The sequence below is a fragment of the Piliocolobus tephrosceles genome, chromosome 7 (assembly GCF_002776525.5).
Source record: "Piliocolobus tephrosceles isolate RC106 chromosome 7, ASM277652v3, whole genome shotgun sequence".
Classification (NCBI taxonomy): Eukaryota; Metazoa; Chordata; class Mammalia; order Primates; family Cercopithecidae; genus Piliocolobus; species Piliocolobus tephrosceles.
The window spans coordinates 101812068-101838602 of record NC_045440.1 but is presented as its reverse complement, the minus strand read 5'-3'; the positions used below and the strand labels follow the sequence as shown (position 1 = coordinate 101838602).

General features: G+C 37.2%; 1 protein-coding gene across 1 annotated transcript in view; it reads right to left on the bottom strand.

Moving 5' to 3' along the window:
- The window catches only part of LOC111520902 (vacuolar protein sorting-associated protein 13B), an 883038-nt gene that overhangs the window by 145229 nt on the left and 711274 nt on the right, over positions 1-26535 (bottom strand). The window contains exons 37-39 of the mRNA XM_026454936.2: positions 17977-18179; positions 14775-14982; positions 14288-14472 (exon numbers count right to left, since the gene is read on the bottom strand). Coding sequence (XP_026310721.1) covers positions 14288-14472; positions 14775-14982; positions 17977-18179 — 596 coding nt within the window. The remainder of the gene's footprint in view (positions 1-14287; positions 14473-14774; positions 14983-17976; positions 18180-26535) is intronic.

The following is a 26535-nucleotide window of genomic DNA, read 5'->3' as shown; positions in this document are numbered from 1 at the left end:
TTTTCCCTTCCCATTACCATACACATCCGGGCATTGAAATCTGTTTATTCTGCCTCTAGATGTCTCCATCTTACATTCATTTCCTCCTTCCCATTCCAACTGTTATTCTTATTACTTGTGAATAATTACAATGTGCTCTAAACAGTTCTCTATGCCTCCAATATATAGTATGTCCTGATTCATCCTTTCCTCTGTAATTGGTCATGGTCACTGCTCAGCTCAATAGCCTTAATGGCTACCTTCACAGAATAAAGTGCTTATTTATGGAATAAAGCCCAAATGTCTTAGCAAGCACTTTTTAAAAACCCTCCAGTATCATGCTTTAAGTCTACTTTTCACAACCATCTCCTATTATATTAACTCCCATCCCCGCCTTTAGTTATAATGCTTACTGTATTTTGCTAGGTAATTATTGCCAATCTATTTGTTTCATGAAGCTTAGATTTTAAGCTTTTTGAGAAAACGTACATTAAGAGTACCTTGTAAATATGATTAATCATCATCATCACTTTTGGTCTTCTCCTCAAGTTTGTTGGACACAACAGAGTCTAAGTAAAGTAAATAAGGATTCAAAAAGTACAAATACTCAAATGTCCATCAGCTGATGAATGGTTAAGCAAAATGTGGTATATCCATATAAAGCAGTATCATTTGGCAACAAAAAGGAATGAAATACAGATACATGATACAACATGGATGAACTGTGAAAATAACCTGCTAAATGACAGAAGCCAGTCAGAAAAAAAAAAAAAAACTGTATTTATATGATTCCACTTATGTGAAATGTCCAAAATAGGCAGATATATAGAGACAGAAAGTAGATTTGTGACTACTTAGGGCTGGGGGTTGGGGAGACCAGGAGATAATGCTAAAGAGTCCTAGGTTTCTTTTAGAGGTGATAAAAATATGCCAAAATTGATTCTAGTGAGGACTTCACAACTCCATGAATATATTAAAATCACTGAATTATACTCTTTAAATTAGGGAATTTATGATGTATGAATTATATCTCAATAGAGCTGCTAAAAAGGTTGCTGCTAAAAAGCATAAGAGAACCAAGACCTTTAACTTTGATGTGGCATTTAAAAATGTTGCTAGAAAACATCTAAGGTAATAAAGTTTCCTTATTTTTTTAACTGTGCATTGAATTTTAAAAATTGGAAGCCATGTGTGCTTGACAAAAATAAATTTTTTCTAATATCTTTATGGAAAGGATAAAGAGGTAAAGAAATTGTAGCTTGCAATCAAAACTCAGATTGCCTCCAAGATTCAAAATCTAGGGCAGAACAAGAGACAAATTAGCACCTGGAGATGATAAGCCCTTAGCAGAACATAATAATTGCTAACATTTATTCAGCACTAACTATGTGCCAGACATTGTTCTACATGTTTTTTTACATCCAACAGTCATTTATTCCTCCTAACAACTGAATGAGGCATGAACTACGATTCTCCCTAATTTGCAGATGTGAAAGCTGAAGTACTAAGAAGTTACTTTACATAACTTGCCCGAGATCACCAGCTGACCTTGGATTTGGACCCAGAGACTTCAGCTCCAGAATTTGTGCTCTTAACAGCTGGACAACATTGCTTTTCTGTACTTCCCTTTTTTCTTGTTTGCTGTTCTCTTCAACAATGTAGCTCTCAAGAAATGATCTATGCTTAATGGATAATGGTTTTTATTGTGAATCTCATAGGAGGCAAATATTGCTATTTGGCAGAGACCAAGTCATAAAAAGTGGTCACAGACCATCAATTCATATTTACTATTCTTTCATTTTTTACACCCCAAACATTTTTAATACTGAGCAGTGAACATCAAACACACTGATTGCTGAGCACAGTTCTTCATTTTGAGATATGCTGCCCTCCCCCTTTTAAACGTGAGCATATTTAATAGGAAAAGAGGAATAGGCTAATAAAATTTCTACCACCAAATAAAGTGACAGGATAAAAATGACTTCAGTATTCTTCCAGTTTGCAAATGTTTTCCATTTACTTTAAAAGCACGTCTTACTGACAGATTCCTTCCCCACCTCTTACTTTTTTGAAGGGCAAGGAATACTAGCATTTCAAACTATTCATTATTATTTTTTGTTTTGAAAATCCTATTTGCTTCTTAAGTGTTCTCTACAAATTCTGCCTTGGCAGACCTTTCGTTAATGAACTAGAAAGTGAGTTTTCTTACTGCACCATAGACTAGATAAAGAAACTCACAATCAGGTAAGATGAGACACGGGTTACTGGGTGGGTGGAGAGACTGTGGACAGTTGTTTGGTATTATGGCTGTGATGCCAGCAGGGCTGATGTTGTCTCCCTGTATCTCCTCTTTCCTTCTTCCTCTGCAAATGAGCCCATTTCCCTTTTAACTTGGTGTGGCCATGTGACACAATTCTGGGCTCTGGGATATTGGCAGCACAGCAGTACAGTGTGTGGGTTCCAAGGCATATCCATAAAGGGAGGAGGCATGCTCTGTTTTGGTCCTTTCCTCTTCCTATGGCTGGAGTAGGAACAAGATGCTTGAAGCTTGTACAGCCATCCTAGACCATGAAGGAAAACCAAGTGCTGGGGATGGCAGAACAGCACACGGCAGGAAGATGGGTCCTCATGACTTTGTAGAGACATTTGCAGTCCTAGATCGCTAACCTCCAGACTGTTCCCATGTGTGATAGGAAATAAACTTCTATTTTACCTAAGCTACTGGTATTGTGTATTTTCTGTCTTTCATATCCGAATCTAATCCTAATTGACATAGAGCTGAAAAGCCCCAGCAGTGTCTCTTACGTTCTTGTGATTCTTCACAAGAGACTCATACACAGCTTATAGAGGGGTCTATAAACTTCCTGAAATGTATGTTAAATCTCATGTTAATTCATGCACTGCTCAGGGAAAGGAGGTCCCCCATTTAACTTTTCAGATCCTCAGCTTCCTCATTGTATTAGGGGGATAGCGACACTCTCTCTGCAGGGTTGATTTCAGGCTTAGACAGAATGTGTGTAAAGCACCTCACAAAGTGAATAGTGCCTAGCATAGCAGGCACTCCTCTTTATTTCCAAAATTGTGTAAATGCTTTTGCCATACATCCCACTGAGCTTAAATCTTGCAATCACCTTGACTTCTCTTACTTCCTCATTAAATTATATTAGTTGTCAAGAACATAGATTTCTTCTCTACAACCTCTCTTGCACTCATTTATTTTTCTCCTTCCCCACTACTCCTTTCAGGTTGCAGCCTCTCATCTCTCTAAGACCCTTACCAGGTCTTCTTATTCTGGTCTCTCCTGACCCATTCTACCTCCACAAGACTACCAATGTTTCCAAAGCTCTGGACTGCCAGTGATCCTCCAATGCCTATCAAATGAAATATAAACCCCACACTCTAAATGTAGTCAAGGTAGCACAACAAAGAAAAAAGAATCATGAAGTCATACAAACTAAGATTTGAGTCCTGGTTTTACTGCCTTAACTTGCTTTATGATCTTGGGAAAATTATTTTTCTCAGGACCTGATTTACCTTAGCTCTAAACAGTACATACCACAGAGGATTAGAGTGAAGATAATGGTACATACAGGGTTAGAGGGAAGATAGAAGGGATATCACATATAAAATGACAAGTTTGGTGCTTGGTACATACTAGGTGCTCAATAAATGAATTTCTCTTTCTTTTCCCTCCATGGAATCAACGGAGATTAAGAAGCCACATCTGCAGCCTATCACTCTTCCACTAACCCCATACTTGTCTAACCTGTGCTAGTCAAACCAGATTTGCCACTTCCCAGAAATATGTTCTGCCCTCTCTACCCAGTTCTGAAATTTTGCTCACTGAGTTCTTCTTTACATACACCTTCACTCCATTTTTTTTTTCAGTTTTAATCCTCTTCACCCTTCAAGGATCACCTCAGTAACCATCTCCTTCATGAAGCCTTGTCTTGATGTCTCAATTCAGCTTTGTTTAAAAAGGCAGATTCTCTGTGGCTTTTTTGTGACATGTCACATGTTCTGCCCTGTCATGTTTTATGTACTTGTCCCTCCTAAAAGACTACAGGTACCTTGAGAGAAGAGCTAGAGCCCTCTCCACTTTTGTGTCTCTCTCTCAGTGTTTAGCCCAGGTCCTTTCACCTGTATTTAGTGAGTTAACCTCAAAATTATCAGGCAGGGCTCTTTTTAATGTATTCCTAGATCTTTTTTTTCATGCTTTTACAACACTATGAAGACAGAATGATTAAAAGTATATTCAGGGAATACTCTATTTTAGATTTTTCTTTGTCTAAAAAAAGGAGGCAATAGCTTCTGGATGCAAAATACTTAGCAGTTGATCCAGCACCGTTACCCATCATTCAAAAACATTGATTATTGTGTCCACTGGGTACACAGGACTTGTTCCTTTCCTTTATTTCCTAAGAGTCTGGCTCAGCCTCCTACTTCCCCAAAGCCCCCAAGGCTTTTTTTTTTTTTTTCCTTTCTACATTTCAACAACAATGAATTTCATATCTGGCTTTGAGCATCCCTCCTAAAGATGATGGATAGGAGCAAAGCCTTCTGGGACATATTAGTACAGCTGCCAGTGGGCAGGAGGTGCTTATAAAATAAAAAGGCTCAGGATTCTGGGAACATATGTGCAGCTATAAGTGAACCGCCCAACCCAGCTGAAAAGAAACACCAAGAACACTTCCTTTTATTCTTTTTTAAGCTATGTGTGGAAGAGGCAAGTTATATTCAATTGCAAATAACTCTCAGAAGAATTCTCTTTTTGTAGTGCCTTCATGTGCTAATATCATAACCTTTGCCTAACAGGTTCATGTGCTTCAAAATTACAGGAAGCTTGTAAAGTCAAATTTAAAGCAGCAAAAGTCTAGTTTCACTTTATTGGATAATACTGACTATTACTATCTGACTCAGAACATTTTCCATGTAATTAAGAAAAAGACAGAAAACCCACACAACTATAAGATTTAATGAAGCTTTAGTTCAGTCTATGGACAAGTAGTAGATAAAATATTATTAGAAAATTCAACACAATGAAATCACCACCAAGCTACAGACATTAAACATAACATTGTAAACCAAATTTCAAAAACAGAAAATTACTTTATATGTTAAGCTCTCATACTTCATTGGAACTGGAAGACTATTTATAGAACCTGTGAAGTTGCCAATGTATTACATAGTCATTACATTAAAAAGCAAGCACTGGTCAAGAAAAGTATTGATCTTAAGCACACTGGAGATACGAAATTATCTCATGTGTATCTGTAAGACCAAGGACCTTGTCTAACCTACATTTTGAGAGGAGACTACGGGAAGATAGTGGTGGGATTCAAAAATAGTGTGAGGCTTTTCTCCAGATGCAGATAGCCTTTGATGTGCAGAGCAAAATGGCTTTTCCAGATATTTGCAAAGGGAAAAGCTGGAAAAACCATAGCAAAATGGAGACAATTTTTGTTAGTGAGAGGTCAGCACAAACCATGAGTTTGGACAACCTAGCCAGGGTGGAAAGCAAAAGCAGTAAGAGAGATGTGACATAAAATAGATCCTCTGGTCATAGCCATATTGGTAAAATGTGGCTCTCTCCATGACCAAAGTTGACTGGGCCAACAGCACCTGATACCAAACTTGGTCAATTAGGAATGTGGATCTGAAATCGAGGCTGGACTTGTAAATGTGACTTTTGGAGCTCTGGAAGCTATGGGGAAACTACTGGGTGGCCGAAGAAGAAAGGGAGGAAAAAAGCTAGTCTGTTGAAAGGGAAGAATAAAGCATATATGGGGAAAGAAGCAGAGAAAAAGCGATAGCGAGTGAATATTTCCCTGGGCTCCTATCTTCCTTTCCTGGCCCCAGTTCTTCCAGAGGCCCGGCTGTAATTTGCAATTGTTTCCAGGACTCCCCACTGTATCTTGATATTAACTCCTCTTCAGTTTTAGCTTAAGCCTACTTCAGTGGGGTTTCTGCTACCTGCAACCTAGAGAACAATAGTCGACATACTACCAGAGTCCACTAACCATAACTGTGGGGAAGACAGTCTCTTACAGCAGTTGCTCTCAATGAAAGCATCCCATTCATCAATCACACACAGGGCCAGAATTCCTAATAATTATTACGACATTAACAGACTATAAACACAAAAACATTCTTCTCAGAAAACAGGATTTTCTTGGTCTAACACATTAGAATCCAGATTCTTTGATCAATTGATAGGAAGAAGAAGATAATGATGATAACAGCTACCATTTATTATGTGTCATAATAATTGATTGGATCTTCAACTATGTAAGGCATTATGCTAAATGCTCCAAACACATTATCCCCATTCCTCATAACTCTTAAGGTAGTGAGAATAGACATTTGTTTGAAAAGGTTTGTGACATATCAAACAGAGATGTCATCAGGGAAAGGCCAACCTGCTGGGAGGGGCAGGTAGCCAGAAGAGGGCATTTAATGTGATGCATTCACCATCATTGAAGATCTAGCCATTGGTCCTGAAGTCTCAGAAAATTTCAGTGGTATTCTAGCACTGACTAGACTTAGGAATGCTGACTCATGCTAACAAAGTTCACTAGAGACTGACATATAAACCAAATGCCAAGTTATGTTATTAAGTTACCATGAGATGTATAACTGCCAAGCAGCCTGGATACTGATGTTGGCTCAACCAGTGTGTGATATACTTTCTCCATGTAGACAGACTACACTGGGAGCCAAACTATTAGAAGGTTGTTTAGGTGGTAACATGATTTGAATGCTAGACACAGAGATTTGACAGCTGCTACATTCATTTCCATAAAGGGGATTTAGCTACCAGGTGAACCAGACTCTTAGGCACCATTTCTTTGGTTGCTGCCAGGAAGATCTCTTCCAACAAATACTTCTGTGACCCTCCTGGGCTCCCCAGCTGACCAGTCATCCTTCTAAAGGAAAAGTTTTTTCTCTAGCTATCTTAAAACCGGATACTGTTTGGTTTTGTGTCCCTACCCAAATCTCATCTTGTAGCTCCCATAATTCCCATGTGTTGTGGGAGGGACCCAGTGGGAGAGACCCAGGGGGACAGACCCAGTGGCAGATGAATGAATTATGGAGCGGGTCTTTCTTGTGCTATTCTTGTGATAGTGAATGGGTCTCACAAGATCTGATGGTTTTGAAAACAGGAGTTTCTCTACACAAGCTCTCTCTTTGCCTGCTGCCATCCATGTAAGATGTGACTTGCTCCTTTTTGTCTTCCGCCATGATAGTGAGGCCTCCCCAGCCATGTGGAACGGTAAGTCCAATAAACCTCTTTCTTTTGTAAATTGGCCAGTCTTGGGTATGTCTTTATCAGCAGTGTGAAAATAGACTAATACAACATCCAATCCACCTTGTGTGTTTGTGAGTCTTTTTATTGACTTAAAGTTACTTTGCATATCTTTGTCTAACTTATTATTTCATGATTTAGCATTTGAAGTAAAAAGATAATGTTATTTTCCTTCTTTCCACATTTCTCAATGAGGTGGCTCACTGTCATCCTAATGTATCATCTCAATTTTTTATATATAGGTGAAAAAAACAGGTTTATAAAACCTTGACTATAACTCAGAAAGACTGGGGATTAAATTTTGGCTCCCTCACTTATAAATTTCATGATTCATAACCAGTTAACTTTTTCTTGGCCTCAGTTTTCCTACTTGTAAAATGGGAATGATGCCTACCTCATGGAATAAAATTAAATTTAATGAGGTATTATGTATGTAAAGTACCTAGCACAGTGCTGGTGATCATAAATGTCCACTGGAGCAATTAGGTTCTCTCTGTGTCTTAGAAAGTTTATGCTGCTATAATAAAATACTTCATACTGGGTAACTCATAAATAATAGAATTTTTGGTGGCTCATGCCTGTAATCTCAGCACTTTGAGAGGCAGAGGTGGGCGCATCACTTGAGGTCAGGAGTTCAAGACCAGCCTGGCCAACATGGTGAAGCCCCATCTCTACAAAAAATACAAAAATTAGCCAGGTGTGGCTAACATTTTCTCAATTCAAAAAGGCATTTTCACTCTTAAGAATTTGCTCCTGCTCCCTTATCATGGTATTCTTCTTGTTTTCATATTTATTTTCATTTATACGTTGACATAAACTTTTAGATATCTTCATTTGGCATGTGACAATGGCCAAGAATCATGACAGATGTGTATAGGAATTAAAATGTCCATTACCAATTTTACTACCAAAAAATGGATTGAATATTTATAATCTGGGAACATATGCATTTCCAAAATGGAATCCTCAACAGGCAGTGTACACAGGAAGATTAGGAGAGAGGAAAACCTAGTATATGCCATATAGTGTGCCAGAAATTTCTTACAGTTAGACCCATTTAAACTGCACAACACTCCTAGGTTGGTGGCATTACTTTACCTAACAGACGCTAATTTTATTGAGATCTAAGTATGCTACTAACCTTTAGAAGTTCACATGATAAAATCATAAGCTGACCATAAAATAAGCTTTTGCGTTCTAGGAACATTAGTTTTTGAGGGTTTATTCAGAACCTATGATTAGTTTGATTTATTATTATAGACATGTTTTCATGTTTACATTTTTCATTACAATTACAAAATAAATTCCATAAAGCGATATGGGGAGTTTGTTTATAAATCTCATCAACAATCAGGGAATGAGGAATATAAAGAGACAAATCTGAGGCTTCTGTATTGTAAGTCAACTCTATAAGGCCAATTTTTAAGTGAACTAAATTGTCCTGAAGGAAAAAGTCATCCAAACTCAATTCTGTTTTGAGGACTAAACCTAAGGAGATTAATATATCTCCGTATTTAAGAACTAGCTACTGTTTAAGGGAGCAAGTAAGCTTGGCAGACTATTCAATGATATCACAAAGAGGCTGAGTAATGTAATGACATTAGATTGTGTGTACAGCAGATGGTACCACCGAAGAATAACACAACACACCCTGATATAGTTTGGTATAGAAAATCAAAACATGTTCATTTGTTCCATAAAATAGTGATATATAATATCATACTTTTGAATGATATGAAATAGAACATGGAAGTTCATGGATTTGTTTATCCAGTCAATATATTTATTAAACATCTCTACTGTGATGGATACTGTAAAGTAGTGGTCCCCAGTCTTTTTGGCACCAGGGACCGGTTTCATAGAAGACAATTTTTCCATAGACCAAGGGGCAGGGGGATGATTCTGGGATAAAACTGTTCCACTTCAGGTGATCAGGCATTGGTTAGTTTCTCATAAGGAGTCCGCAACCTAGATCCCTCACATGTGCAGTTCACAATAGGGTTTGCGCTCGTATGAAAATCTAATGGCCCTGCTCATTAGACTGGGAGGCAGAGTTCAGGTGGGAATGCTTGCCCAGTGCTCACCTTCTGCTTTGTGGCCTGGTTCTTAACAGGCCATGGGCTGGGGGCCCCTGCTGTAAAGGACATGATGACAAATTAGATACAACCTCTTCCTTTAGAGACATACAAGCTAGGAGAGACACAAGATATGGACACGTAAGTTCAAGTGTGAGGAATATGTTGAAAAATAGCATAAAAGTAGTACCATGAAGTGCTACAAGATTTCAGAGGAGGGCTGTATCATGTTTGAACATGGTATCTAGGAAAGGCTTTACTGACTAAATGGCATTTTAGCTCTTCTGAAGTGTGGGGAGGAATTCAGCTGGCAGAGATGAGAGGGATTCAAATGAAGAGGAAGTAGGATGTCACAGGTTGGTTTAGGGAATGCCAGATAGGCCAGTTTGATAGAGGACGGACAATGTCTAAGGGACTGTAAGGCAAAACTGGGGGATGGGGGCAGTTTATGCAGGGCTCTCAAGGTCAGTCTAGCAGAGTGACAGAGCCACTTAAGGTTTTCTTCAGGGAATTACACAATCTATCTGTTCCTGTAAAAACTTAGAAGGACATGCTGGAGGGAAGAGATACTGGAGGCTGGAATTCTATTTAGGAGTCTTTTTTTTAGTGGTCCAGGCATTTGTGTGATAAGAAAAAGTGGAGGGGAGGAAACAAGCACTTATTAAGAGCTCACTATGTGTAAGGTATTTATTTAAAGTGTATTAGATATAACACTCCACAACAACTGTGAAAGGTAGATAACATCAACCCCAATGTTCAATTTAGGAAACTGAAGCTCAAAAAGATCAGTAGTGTGCCCAAGGTCACAGAGTTAGTTACAACAAGGTGGGGGTGGGGGGACAGTGGCTACTGAGACTTCAAAACCCATTTTTATAATATACACCAGGTTGATCAGGGCCTTCCTTTCATAAGCTCCCTGAAATTCAGGATCAGCTGTTGAGGATTTTAGCTGTGCCTCTAGTACAGAACTAGAAATAATCACATATGGTAGGAGAATGATTCTGACAACAGATGAAATTAGAGAGACTCTTCTACCCCACACAACCACAGAAACTTCCCTGCTAGGCTGAGGGACTGAGCTTTCAGAGAGGTGGTCATGTCTTATCTGTCTCTGGATCCCCCAGAGCAAGCCCAGGGACTGGCACTGTAGAACCTCAAGGAGAAAGCTGTTGTATTAAATCAAACTTGTGATTCATGTTACATTATGTTCTGTCCTCAACTGAAGTTCTAATGAAACAAAGTATTTTGCGTGGTTCTAAGACTGCAATTCACGAGAGTTGTTTCCACAGATGAGACCCACTCCAAGCTCCGGGACAAACTCTGATCCTAGTTGGGAGAATATGAGGATTGAACTGAGAGCTCAGCAACATGGCATCAAGACAGCCTTACTGCCAGTCTTGCTCTGCTCCTCAATCCAAGCCGTAGATTCTGAGTGTGCTCCTTCTCACCACTAGGATCCAGCTCTCCCTTCTTTTTAACTTCCGGTAGCTACAATCCTGGCTTGCTCCCTAGGCCAGCATCCCTGTCTTTGAATTTTGGCCACATATGGGATCTTCATTTCTCCAACAAAATATGAAACATAGCAAGACCTTTTTGATACCAACTCTTTGCTTGCTGAAACCTGCCAGGCTGTGTTTTGCTTATATTCCAAGGCTACTGTCTGGGTCCCTGGGACTGTCTCTGATCTCCTGGATTACTCCAGCTGGTCTGCAGAGTTATCCATCATACTCCAGATCTCCTTGGTCTAGCCTGTGCTTCTACTTGATGAAAGGAATTTGGACAACAGTCATTATAATATCGGTTGAGTATCCCTTATCCAAAATGCTAGGGACCAGAAGTGTTTTGAATTTTAGATTTTTTTTTTTTTCAGATTTTAGAATATTTACAAATACATACTAGTTGAGGATCCCTAATCCATAAATTCAAAATCTGAAATACTCCAATAAGCATTTCCTTTGAGCATCATGTTAACACTCAGAAAGTTTTGGATTTTGGAGTATTTTGGATTTCAGATTTTTGAATTAGACTGCTGAATCTGTAATAGTGGTAATATTCAAAACTTATATAACATTTGCTATGTGTCAGGCACTGTTCTATGTGTTTTACAAATATTGATTGTATTGATTCTTATAATAATCACATTATTATTAGCCTCATTTTGTTGTTGGAATAAAAAGTAAAACAAAAAACCAATCTGAGTGGCTGTTACTTGTCTAATGTGACGATGTTTGCAAGTGCCAGAGCAAGACTTTGAACCCAGGCATTCTGGCTACAGTTCATCCTCTTAATCACTATGCTCTCCTAATAGCAGTGAGAAGATAGAAAACTGCCACTAGTAAATATCTTAGATGCCTTATTTAATATAATTTACATAATACCACCAATAATTATTAGACTTATGTTAATAAATCTGTTAATATCTAGCTATAACTATAAACCTTTAGCCATTACATGAAGCTAAAACTTTAATATATGAGTATTTTCATTTTGATTGAAAATCTACAGATATTCTGCATTTAGGCAAGTCTAATAAGACAGAATTCACAGACATTCCTGTTTCATTTAGCAAAAAGAATCAAAGAATACCAGCAGAGAATATCATCGTGAATAAGACTCTGATGGGAGGGGAAACAAACAGTCCCAGGGACCCAGACAGTACCCTTGGCATATAAGCAAAAAAAGATGGGAGAACTTAAGAATCAAAGTAGAGACTGCTGATGTCTTGGCAATTTGGATTGTTCTGCATTGTAGTTCACTTGACAAAATGATGATGTTTTATTGTTACCAATTCAGAAGATGAACATCTGACTAAACATATTACTACGAAGAATTTAAATAAGAATTAAGTAAGATTGTAGGCCAGGTGTGGTGGCTCACACCTGTAATCCCAGCACTTTGGGAGACCGAGGCGGGTGGATCACAAGGTCAGGAGATTGAGACCATCCTGGCTAACATGGTGAAACCCTGTCTCTCTAAAAATACAAAAAAAAAAAAAAAAAATTATCTGGGTATGGTGGCACGTGTCTGTAGTCCCAACTACTCAGGAGGCTGAGGCAGGAGAATGGTGTGAACCCAGGAGGTGGAGCTTGCAGTGAGCCAAGATCCCTCCAATGCACTCCAGCCTGGGCGACAGAGCAAGACTCTGTCTCAAAAAAAAAAAAAAAAAAAAAAGAAATAAGAAATAAGATTGTAATATTACTTATATTAATATGTAGCTGATTTGTGTTATAAATCTAATTTGTTAAAACAGAGCAGTCACTTCAAAAATTTGGTGAGTGTACCTATGTATCAGAGGCTGGAGATACATCATCAAGACATATAAGGAGTTTATTTTCTAATAGTAGAAAGATCACACACAAGTAAACAAATGCATAATTCGGACTAGCAATAAGAACTATGAAGAAAGTAAAACAAGGTAATGCAATACAGAATGAAGTACTTGTAGTGGGCTAGTCAGGATACAACATTTGAGCTGGTACCTGACTGACAAAGAATAAGGGTGGTAATGTGACAGAGGTGGTCTGCTCAAGGAGAAAAAGGAGGCCAGAGTGGCTGAAGGATCATGAGAAAGGGAGAGACTGGCATGAACTCCAGTTGGAGAGGTGAGCAGAGTCCAGACTATAGGTCCTTGCAGGCCACAGCAAGAGATCTGAATTTTGTTCTAAGTATTAGAGGAAGCCACTACAGGGTTTTAAGTTAGGGAAGTGATATAGTATAACCTACATTTAAAAAATATCAGTTTAGCTGCTATTTGGAGAATGCATTCCAAGTGGTTAAGAACAGAAGCATAGAGGCCAATTAGGAAGCTACTGGAGTAGGGAACAGAAGGCGGCAGTTTGAACTCAAGTTGCATCAGCAGAAACAGAGAATTTGTAGACAGAACTGACAGGACTTGTTGATGGGCTCTGATGCAGGGAGGTAGGGAAAGAAGGCGATCAGGAATGACTTGTAGATTTTGAGTGGGTGGTTGTGTGATCTAGTAATAGGCGGAAGATTAAGGGAGACACAAATTTTAAGAGAAATTCCTATCAGTAGAATATCAGTAAGTACAGTGGTAATATAGTGATAACCACAATGACATTTATATTAAACTCAGGGAATTAACAAGCAACACACTTTCACAAAACCTTAGGGAATATGATCACTGGTTAGACCTTTTCTTTGATAGAAAAATCAGCCTACCTCCAGCCCCAAGACCATTTCAGCTATGGAAATGAAAACTACAGTCATCTATTTCTGGCCTTACATGGGCATATTTTGTTTCATGGGGCAGCTCTAGAAGCTCTGAAGCGTGTGAACACATGATAGGCACTTGATAAAGGAGCGGTGAACTAAATGACACCTCCTTGTCCCATTATAATCTACTCACAATAAAATGGAGAGTAGAACTGAGGACTCTCAAAATTGCCATGTATCATGAGTTTGGATTACATTATTCCCTTATTTTAAAAAAATTCTATTATAGGCCGGGCGCAGTGGCTCAAGCCTGTAATCCCAGCACTTTGGGAGGCCGAGATGGGTGGATTACTAGGTCAGGAGATCAAGACCATCCTGGCGAACACGGTGAAACCCCGTCTCTACTAAAAAAATACAAAAACTAGCCGGGCGAGGTGGCAGGTGCCTGTAGTCCCAGCTACTCGGGAGGCTGAGGCAGGAGAACGGTGTAAACCCGGGAGGCGGAGCTTGCAGTGAGCCGAGATCGCGCCACTGCACTCCAGCCTGGGCGACAGAGCGAGACTCTGTCTCAAAAAAAAAAAAAAAATCCTATTATATATGTGTGTGGATACACACATACCACACACACAGATGTGTATTTCTCTCTGATACTATTAATGTAAGAAGTAAGTATGTTCTAAACATTTTTCCTAATATATGATCAGCGCTTTCCCACAATGTTTTCATTTTACAATGAATAGTCATTACATACCTGTAGCACATCACCAAGGTCTGCTGTGCTAATATCTGGATCCTCTGTGGTATTAAAAGGCACAGGAGTTATTCGTACAAGGGTGAGCACTCTAGGTTCTGGGTATCTCCATAACATCATCCCTGGGCAATCTTCAGTTTCATTATAAAATAAGACTTCATAGACCCCAGGCAATTTCAAATATTCTGTCAAATAAAAACATAATCAATTGTATGATTTTAAAGGGGAACATGGTTTAGTAAAGGAAGAAAAACTTATGAGAATAAAAGATATAAAGAAGCTAGTTGATCAGTTTTATATATATTCTAGAACAGAAAGAAATCAAGAACTTCCCCTAAGAGAGACTGAATGATAACGTACTATTTTTGTACTGCAAATTTTAATGCACTTTAAAAAGTAATCTTGATTGTTATTATTTAGTCAACATGCATTTAAAATGCACCCACATGCACACACACACTCTCATACTGAGGCTATTGCTACTTACCAGCATCCTGTACATATTGAAATAGACCTGTCCGTAGATCATCTGAAGTTTGTTCACTTTTAAATGTCTGATTCTTTTCCACAGGAGATGACATTTGAGGTACTGGTTCAGAAACTTGTACTTCAAAATTTCCCGCCTCATTAAGGTATCCATTGAGTAATTCATGCAGAAGAACTAAACAATTCAAATGTTCTTGACCCCAGAAGACCTTTAAAATCATAAAAAAATTCTAGTGGCTTTTAAATACAAATATTTCTTGAGACTAAGTAGGTATAATCATATTTGAATTACTGTAGGACTGTAATTATGTTCAATTTAATTACTTATAATAAACTAATTCCTAAAAAGTAACTGACCTACAGGATGAAATTCTATTGCTTGAGTAAATATATAAAAACAAAAAATCAATTATATTTTATATTGTGTGAATTACAATAAAATTTAAATGTTGAAGTATGTTGATGTGAAGTAATGTTTATGAATTAATTTAGCTGAGAGGGAAAAGAACCCTATTATAGTCTGAGAGAAGGCAATGAAGATCCTCTAGGCCAATATGTTAATAAAATCATAGTAATAACCTTGTGGAATAGCTCTGACATTTTGCCATGAGATTAAACAAGCAATCATTATAGAGTTCCTTTCTCTGCACTTTTATTTTTCAGAGAAAAAGAGAGGGAGCCTTCTCAATGAACCTGAACTTAGAAGGTTCCCAACTTCCGTGTTTAGTAAGACTGTGCCAACACAGAGGATTCCAGAGCCCCTGAGAATCAACTATACTACAGTAGCTACAGTAGGGTTTCAGAACAAAAGGACTTAGCATCTCCTCTAATGGAGATTACGTTTTCTTTTTCTGCATGTGAGTAATATTAGTCTATAATAAGTTATAGACATATAATGACCAGTAGGTTATAATGAAGATTAAAACTTTCAAAAATGTTGAATTTCTCTGTAAATACTAAATAAAGACAATACAACTGTCAATTCTAAGAGAACCAGGTAACACAGAAAAGACAAAAGAATATATAGTAGTAGAAAATAATAGTCCTATATCATGTGGGTAAATTTTAAACCTTAGGCTTAGGTTCTGCTCTCTGGAATTAAGGCATCTCAGAAATGAAAGTAAGAGATATAACACTAAGTGTACTTGTGTTCTCATCAATCTTATTTTTATCGGATGTTGAAAAATAGAGATAGGTGAAAAGTCAAACTGGGGAGTAGAATGTTGTGCTCTAGCCTTTAAATTGTCAAGAGACAATGACTGTAATACAGAGATAATACACTGTACTTTGTTTTTGCTTTTATTGATGCTGTGGTTTAAAATTCTCTTACTTTTTATTTTTAAGCACTTGGTCATGTAAACAGATCATTGTTGTTTTTAATGTGAAGTTACTTGGCTGCCTTGGAAAAAAGGTAAGACAATGAATATTCTTGATAAAGTAATACATGCTTATTGTTAAATATATGAAGATTTCTGATAGATGCTGAAAATCTCCAAAGCAACACAAAACAGTAAGTTATTAGGATCTTCCCAAATGTTGCTCTGTACATTAAAAAGAAAACTGGTGAAAACTTGAGGCAATACAACTTTTAGATAAAAACAAAAAATTGGCCAGGTGCTATGGCTCATGCCTGTAATCCCAGCATGGGTGGAGGATCACTTGAGCCCATTAGTTTGAGACCAGCCTGGGCAACATAGTGAGAACCTGTCTCTTAAAAAAAAATAGTTAGGCATAGTGGTGCATACTTGTGGTCCTGGGTACTTGGGAGGCTGAGGTGGGAGGATCTCTTGAGCCCAGGAGGCTGAAGCTGCAGTGAGCTGTTATCACACCACTGCACTTCAGGATGTGCAACAAAATGAGATCCTGTCTCAAAAAGAAAGAAAAGAAAAGAAAAGAAAAGAAAAAAGAAAGAAAATTCATGTTTAATGTCTCCATTATTGACCAATTAGTTGTTTTAATTTTCTATCACCGTGAATCTTTCAAGCTTTTTGGATTCATGTCAAGTTTAAAGTGGCATCAAATTACATAAAGATTAAATTAAAATCTATCCAAACACAAAATAATCAATAAATAAGTTGGATACCTTCATACATTCTACAGCTGGCTGTTAAGACAAATGCATTAAGAGCTTGCAATGCAACTAATTTATCAAGTGTTGTGATCAGATATCATCACATGTAAAATATTTAATATTAGGAAATGGTTCTTATATATTGCTAGTGACACTGTGCCTGCAACAGTTTGACCACTTTTAGTATTAATAATTTAAAAAATCTATAGCCTGGACAACATAGTGAGACCTAATCTCTGCTGAAACAAACAAACAAACAAAAAACAAAACATTAGGTGGGTGTGGTGGTACACAGTTCTACCTACTCAGGAGGTTGATGCAAGAGGATCACTTGAGCCCGGAAGATTGAGGCTACAGTGAGCTATTATTATACCACTGTACTCCAGCCTGGGTGACAGAGCAAGACCCTGTCTCAAAAAGAAAAGTCTACACATAAAAAAAAAATTCAACCCAGCAATTCCACTCCTAGTTATATATCTAAGAGAAATGAAAACATATGTCCACACAAAAAGTCGTACACAAATGTTCACAGCAGCATTATTTATAGCAGTCAAAAGTGGAAAGAACCCAAATGTCTATCAACTGATGAATCAATACATAAAATATGGTATATCCAGATGATGGAATATTATTTGGCCATAAAAAGGAATAAAATATTGACACTTGGTAAACATGGATGAACCCTGAAAACACTCTAAGTGAAAGAAGTCAGTCACAAAAGACCACAGGTTATATGATTCTATTTATATGAAATGTCAAGAATAGGTAAATCTATAGAGACAGAAAGTAGATTAGTGGTTTCCTAGGCCTGATGAGGGGGTTAGAGGGTAATGCGACTAGCTGCTAATGGATATGGGTTTTTTTGTTGGTGGTAATGAAAATGTTCTGAAATTGACTGTGGTAATGATTATGCAACTCTGCAAATATGCTTAAAAAACCCACTGAATTGTATACTTTAAATAGGTAGAGTGGTGTACGAATTATATCTCAATAAAGTTGTGGAAAATTTAACAAGTAGCAATCTGACAAATACCCTTTCTTACCACACATTTAAAATTTAGTGAAACAGTTCAAAAACTGAACAGAGGCTAGTTAATAACCTATGAAAAAAATATGGCCAATACCCACAGACCTGTAGCAGACCTCCTCTTAAGTCAATGGATATTTTTGGTATGGATTGCTCCGGGCCTGGATTGCCGCTGTGTTTACACCATTTAGCTTCCAGATTGGCAGTAGCACAACATGGTCCTATTAGAATGCGGCTTCTTTCTTTGAGACTTGTTTTAAGGAGAAAATCGTTTATAGCGAGTAGAAATGATGATCCAAGAATTATGCCTGAAAAAAAAAAAAATAGAGAAGAGTATATAATTCATCCTTATCAAAAAAATGTTTGGGAAAGAACTATCTGTATTTTTGAAGAGTATTAATTCATCCTTTGTCAGTCTTCTTGCTCAGTTGGCAGTCCACCATCGTTTCATGCCATTTATACAGAGTTCTAGTTATAAAACAGGTATACCTCATTCACATTCCTAACAAAGTAATATTTGCCAAAACATTATGACTTTTTCCATGTGTGAGCATTTTAAGTTTTATGAGTAGAGACATTTTCATTAAGTTGTGCAAGTTTTTCAAGCAACTACATTAAGAATAAGAACAGCTGCTTCATTTGTCTATTGTTAACATGATGGGAAAGGGTAATTTTCTGTGATTTCGTACAGTAACAGAGTGCAGTATATTACTTTGCTAGACACTCAAGTTTTTTACTGGCTCATGTTAAAATTCAAAACAATCAAAATATATAACATGTGTTTTCTAAAAATTTTAGTTTAATCCAAACTTCACACATCATAACCACTTGAAGTTTACAAAGTCTTAAAAACAGATAGTGGCAGGTTAGATTTATGAGAAAAACTATATGCTATAGTTCAAAGTAAATATACCCAGAAAAGGAATACACTTTAAAATGTAGGTTTTCTTTTGAACTTAAAATAGGAGTGTAGATCAAAACGTTTTCATAAAACCAATGGCACATTTTAAGATATTTAGATGCAAAGTTAGAGTGGTGAGTTAACTTTCCTCCCAAGGAGCTCATATTCTAAATTGTCATAGTGAATATTGAATTTCACCAGACCACGTTTGTAATGCCCATGGCTTATTTTTCTAATGATATTTGATCCCTAAAAAAGATGAAAGATTAAAAAACACCTTAGGCCCATAGTATACACATGTTTCAAAGTACAGTAACCACACTGACTTTTCAATTCTGTAGAGACTTGAAAATTTCATATAAGTTGTATATTCCTACTGCAGAAATAAGATATTCAACCTCTAATCCTCCATAGAAAGCATCACATCCATAAAAGCATTAGAGATAAGACTTTTGTTTAAAAATAATCATGGTGGAAATCCATTGCTTAAAATGTTTCATCAAATTGTGAAACTGAAACTACCATTTCATTTACAATTATCTTGATTCAAAGCTTTCACTCAGTCTAAACAAACAAATAAACAAGCAAAAAAAGCACTCCAGAAAATAAAAGAAATAGAAACAGGCCCCAAAATACCCCCAAATAAAAAACCATCTTTATTAACAGAGTCCATAACTTAAGCCATAATTTTCTGACTTAACAGCATTACCTTTCTAAAATATCTAAAACTTCTAAAAGTAAATATTTGCTAAATGAAATATATCTATTCATCATCCAGAAATTTGCCATAAAGGCATAAAAGTATAGTCTTAATTCAGTACAATTATTTAGTAAATGAGCATTAACAGAATGTCTGGATTACATCATCTTTTATTTTCAAATACACATATCTTTGTACAACCCCACACTGACATACCTAATTAACTGTTTGTAATCTTAGTGTGATAGTCATATTGAATCCTTGTACACAGTGTTTAATGCCAAAGGCCACCTAGTTTGCTTATCTTATTTAATGGTTATCATTGTCTCTTCAGGCACCCAGACTGAAAAACCTCAGGTCCTCTTTGAAGGCTCTTATTCCCTTTGACAAATTTCTAAAACTTATCAATTTCTATTTCATTCTCTCCAATTCCATTATTTTAAAACATCAAAGAAGAGACACCTGAATAATATGAGTGACTGAAAGAGAAGATCACACCATTTTCAAGCTCTAGTACTGACCACGCTGGAGGCAAGGACCAGCTTATTCAGTGTAGTCCTGGGCACAACAGTAGCTATTCAGGACATGTTCCATTGAACTGAATCGACAGTTTAGAATCTGATTCTATTTTTCAGCTGCCTCAACATGTTTCTTAATTGGTAGACAGGAAATAAAACCACTTACATCTTTGGTTTCATTTTGTACCACTGTAACATAACAAGGCTGGATGGAAGAGATCTAGAAATCATCTACTCCAAGTCCCCTCACTTAAAAAAAAAAAAAAAAGCTTTCTATTTTGAAATAACTTTGGACCTACATAAAAGTTGAAAAAACATACTGTATAACGTTCCTGTATACCCTTCACCTAGCTAAGTAACTTTAGTGCAAATACTGGAATCAGGAAATCCACATTGATACAATACTTTTAAATAATCTACACATCTTTTTAAAATTTTGCCATTTTTCCCACTACTTTCCTCTTTCTGGTCCAGGATTCAACCTAGGATCCCTGCTGAATTTAATCATCAAAGCTTCTCAGTATTCTTTAATATGTGACAGATCCCCCAGCTTTCTTTGTCTTTCATGACCTCAATACTGTGGAATAACCCAGGACAATCATTCTGCAACATGTCTGTCAGTTGGGGTTTATCTGATGTTTTCTTGTGATTAGAATGAGGTTATGCATTTTTGGCAATACCACAGAAGTGACACCCTTAGTGCATCATATTGGTGTATGTGATACTTAATATTTTATTATTTACAATATTAACTCTGATCATATGGCTAAAGTGGTGTCTGTCATATTTTGCCATTGTAAAGTTAACACTTTCCCCTTGTAAATACGTATTTTTGTGGGAGAGACACTTGGAGGTTATGCAAATATGCTTTTTTTCTTCAAACTTTCACCCACTAATGTTAGCATCTACCAGTAGTCTCACCTGCAATGATTTATTGTGGTGTGTGATAATGGTGGTTTCCTATTTCCCTTATTTAGAGCTGTCCCTTCTAGTGCCCACTTTGGTAGCACATATACTAGAGCTGTCCCTTCTACCCCATATACTAATTCAATTATTTATTTATATCAGTATGGACTCATGAATATTCATTTTTATGGGTTATAATCCAATACTAACATTATTTACATTGTTGCTTACTCTGAACTAGCTTTGGCCATTGGGAGCCCTTTACGATGGTCCCTGTGTCCTATGTCCTTTCAGTATATGCTCATCTTTTTTTTTGAGACAGAGTCTCACTCTGTCACATAGGCTGGAGTGCAGTGGCGTGATCTTGGCTCACTGCAACCTCTGCCACCTGGGTTCCAGCGATTCTCCTGCCTCAGCCTCCCGAACAGCTTGGATTACAGGCACCCACCACCATGCCCGGCTAATTTTTGTCTTTTTAGTAGAGATGGGGTTTCACCATGTTGGCTAAGCTGGTCTCAAACTCCTGACCTTGGTTGATCTGCACATCTGGGCCTCTCAAAGTGCTGGGATTACAGGCGTAAGCCACTGCACCTGGCCTATGCCCATTATTTTTTGATAACTTCTTTACTTTCAGGACACAAAATATTTCAGGCTTATCTTGTATTTTTCTCACCCCATCTCCAGCACCAGCCATTTCTCCAAGGAGCTCTGGTTTCTTTTGTTGAAGAATGGTATCTAGAAACCAAAATCTGGGTGGTAGGTATGCTCGTTGCTACTGGGGTATCACTGCTGCTAGCCCCTTTTAGCAGAGCTAAGAAGTATATTATGTATAGCAACCCCTGTATACCTACATATCTTTGTCTCTCTCTCTATCCACTGGTAAATATATTAAAAACCATGAATTCATACTGATACCTCAGATTCAAATCCAACAACACAGAGTGGTTTCTAGCCCTCTCCCCTTCCTCATTTGTAACCTCTTTCTATGACCGTGAGAAACTTGCTAAGTACCTCTTCAGGTGTGTCTGTTTCTAATCCACCCTAAACCATCACTTGGAGTGGTCAAAATTAAAGCAAAAGAACTAAGAAAGCCATAAAGAACAAGTTTATGCAAGCAAAGGTAATTATCCACTAAAGAAAAGTCAGAAAATGTTGATATTTATTCCTGGAAGTCTCTTTAGGAATGTGCTTGACAATATTTTGTCTACAAAGCATACAGAGGAATGAGATTCCTTTCTCACTCTATAGTGGCTTTCATTTAAAAAAGAGTATTTGTAAGCATGATAAAATCTTATATTTGTAGAAATAACATAATACATATAGAATTTGGATCATATTAGGTATTTCTATTATGCAGGAACCACTTTAAACCAAATATATTGTACTAAATACTGATGTTGTACTAAAATTATGAGGATTTGTCTTAAAAGAACTAGTACTGAAATGTCAAAATTCATATCATTCCATAATATGCATATCACTTGCAAAGTGCCTAACCTCTTAGAGAACTTAAGTAGAGTTGATGGAAGGCTCTTTTTAACCCTCCCAAAGTTATACAATTACAAGTTCTTATTGACTGGGGCAAGGAGAGGATGAAATAAAAATTCCAGACTTGAATTATTACAAAACAAATATAGAAAAAACACTTCCCTACTACTACACAAATCCTTTTTTTTTTTTCTCCTTGGGGACAGAGAATGGGATAGCTAGAATTCTCAAGAGAGTAAAGATAAAGGTAGGGACAGAAATATCAGGAAAATGGCGTAGAATTAGGAAGTCAATGATCACACAAACATTTGGGAGGCTGGAACAAGAAGAAAGTGGGCCAGACTCAAGTAAGCACTAAGGAGGACCAGAGGACGCACAATGTGCTTCAGAAATAGAGGCCCTGCAATGAAGGCAGGCACTGAGCTAGCTATAGCGATGTTCCGGTGACAACAGAATCCAATGACTGGTTTGCCGGAAACAGTCTAGCGGGTTGTGGAACTTGCCACACTTCATGGGACTTTATATTTGATATTCTCTGGAGATTGATTTGGTTCTGGAATGAGCATAATATTCAATGAAAACCACTAAGGTATAATAATACTTTTGGGAACATGACCCTTCCTCTTGCTCCCTGGTCTTGAGGTTAAGAAAATTAAGGCCCCGGAACTGCTGCCAGTCAGCATGTGGAGCCTAAGGGCTGAAGCTGCATAAAGCAGAGGGAAGAAATCTAACAGACTCAAACTCATCCTTTTTTATGGCTGCATAGTATTCTCAGCAAACTATCACAAGAACAGAGAACCAAACACCGCATGTTCTTACTCATAGGTGGGAACTGAACAATGAGATCACTTGGACTCGGGAAGGGGAACATTACACAACAGGGCCTATTATGGGGAGGGGGGAGGGGGGATTGCATTGGGAGTTATACCTGATGTAAATGACGAGTTGATGGGTGCTGACGAGTTGATGGGTGCAGCACACCAACATGGCACAAGTATACACATGTAACAAACCTGCATGTTATGCACATGTACCCTAGAACTTAAAGTATAACAAAAAAAAAAAAAAAAAGAAAGAAATCTAACAGACTCTTCCATGCCTCAGGACAACAGTGGTTTGGAGATTTTCACATACGTGACAACTGCTTAAACCAGTTTAGGTCGGATTTTCTGCCAATCCGAAGTGTCACAAATAATACCTTTAACCAATGGGATTTCAATAAGTAATCTTCAGTTTTCTATTCTCCCCTTGAACTAATATTACAGCAAACTTCTCTACTCTCATGGCTTAAACCATAATATCTGTCCTTATGACACAGTATCTAAAACCAGGCCTAATTTCTTAAACAAGTGCTATTACCATGCTTCTGATCGTTTCCAAGGAATTTAGCTATCCTGGCTCACCTTCAATTTGACATTTATGTAGGCATGTATCCATTATTCAACCAAAAGTTACTGGTTATCTACCATATATTGGGTATATGAAGATAAAATAATTAACAATTTTCTTTCATATCAGATTCTCCCTTGGCAATGTATTAGCTTCAAGTTCTGCAATCTCAATAGTAAAGTACTGAGTGGGGAAGAGATATCCCACATTTCTAATACTGACTCTGTTAAGCACATGAACTGTTGAACAGGAATACTTCCCTGGTATCATATAAACCCTAATAATTTTTGCTTTCTTTTTATTTGCTTTATGTGCTGTTAATTCTTTTTCTCAGTCTCTTTTATTCTTTTTCCCAAGCCTACCCCTTGCTTTAGTCTTAGTTTTTACAGTCATTCTACAGTTCTTATTTGCTCATAACTCAGGCCTACCAGCACTGATCATGAGCTTGTTTAAACACACAAATGACACTGAGAATTTAATAAGATGCTAATGTTTGCAGTGAGGACACAGGAACAGCCATTGCCAGAAAGTATTAAGAAAATACAAAATCCGCAGATATAAATATGTCCTGCCTGGTCCTTTTTGTCCTTTTTCTTTCTTGCCATATACCTATGCGGAAATTCAGTGTGGTTCAATTTTGAAACTTACACAACTGATACAACTCATTCCCATGTGCCTTCCTTGTCTGCTACACATACTGCACACACCAACCTGTTGTGACTCCATTCCTCAATGAGGGAACACAGTTATCTGTAGTACCACAGAAAGATTCACCCACAGATATCAGCTTTTAAGTTTAAAATAGATATTTCCTTTGAACATGTACTCCTACATTAAAAAAAGCTATAACATAATAATAAAAATGTTAGTTAAGTGCTTTTAATCTTGGAACCAGTATTTATTTATTTATTTAGAGACAGAGTCTCTGTCACCCAGGCTGGTGTTCAGTGTGTGATCTCAGTTCACTGCAACCTCCACCTCCCTGGTTCAAGCAATTCCCCTGCCTCAGCCTCCCGAGTAGCTGGGACTACAGGCACACACCACCATGTCCAGCTAATTTTTTTTTTTCTTTTTTTTCATTTTTAGTAGAGATGGGATTTCACCACGTTGGTCAGGCTGGTCTCCAACCTTTGACCCCGTGATCTGCCTGCCTCGGCCTCCCAAAGTGTTGGGATCACAAGTGTGAGCCAGTATTCATTAAGAGCTTGTGATAACTTAATAGCAATAAAAGGTGATGAATTTCACAAAGGTCACTTATAGATGGTAAACCAAATTATATACTTTTACCACAAAATATGAAAGTAATCCCTGGGACTCATGACAGGGTTATTAATTTTCCTTTCCCCTTTCTTTTACTCTGAGAAGCTAGCCCGTGGGACATCAGGCCTTTCTTTTTTTTCCCAGGAAACATACTAAGTATCTTCCTTATTTTGAATCTTATATATTAACACACATATAAACTTAGGGCCACAGAGAATACTCAGAGTTCATGTAAACTAGATATTTATACATCCAACAACCTAGTATAAATGACAATAGAAAGTGAGTTAAGGCATGTGTTCTTCTTCCTAGGGGGACGAATGTACCATTGGACAAAATGCCTACAAGTAAAAATTATAAAGAGCTACCTTCTTAACAATGGAACATTGGAAAAGGCCTGAATAATTTTATAAAGTTCTGTGTGTGTGTTTATAGCAAATAAGACAAATGTTTATATTTGTTCTAGCTCATGAGTACACAGGCATTTGATGAATTACCCTGTACATTTTCAGTACTTGTATTTTTTCCCTAAATTTCTAAAAACAATAAAGACAAAATTTTTAAAAATATGCTTCAAAAGTTTAGGATATAAAATTATCACTTAAATGTTCAAAAGCATGAATATTATTAGAGTTACTTACCCAATTGTTGATCATTTTTTTAAAACTTTAAATTCTGAAACAACTTTAGGCTTTCAGCAAAGTTGATATCCTTCACCCAGCTTCTCAATGTTAATAACTTACATAAAATCAGATTATGATTCTTAAAAACCATTAAATTTGCAGTGATATAATACTACTAATTTAAAGACCTTTCAATCTTACCAGCTTCTCCTCTAATGTCCTTTTTCTGTTTCAGGATCCCACTCAGGATCCCATGTTACATTTAGTGATTATGTGATCAGGTCACTTTGACCAAGAGAGCGGTATGACTTCTTCTACCTCCTTTCCTTCAACAGAATGCTTTCCTGATGAATTTTCCTGCTTTTTCCAAAAATCTATGTTTATCTTTTAAATTTAAGTTTTAGAAAACTAATGGCAGATATTTAATTAAACTAAATGAGGTGTAGCAACATTGAGAAATAATTTCAGAAACAACTGGTATGATAAACAGAACCAATCATGCTTCGTTTGAATACTGACATATTTTTCATTGAGTATAAAAATGTACTTCAAGGAACAAATAGTTCAATGACTTTTAAAATACTCCTTCAGAAGACTAATAAATGCAAACCACTTGTTTTGGAAAATGTTTACAAAGTGCTGCCAGCCCTATATTGTCAGTATCTACTAGACCCTTAGTAAGGCTCCTAGTTTCTACATGCTGACTGAGCAAAATGCAATCTAAATCGAGCTTCTATATATCATTAGAAAGAGTAGTCAATGATGACATTGCTAGCAAAGCATATCCAGGTAATTATTTTATCCAGCTGTAAGTAATCTAAGGCTACTAGAAAATCAGCAAGCATGTGTTAGATACATACAGAGGCTGATTTGCATAAC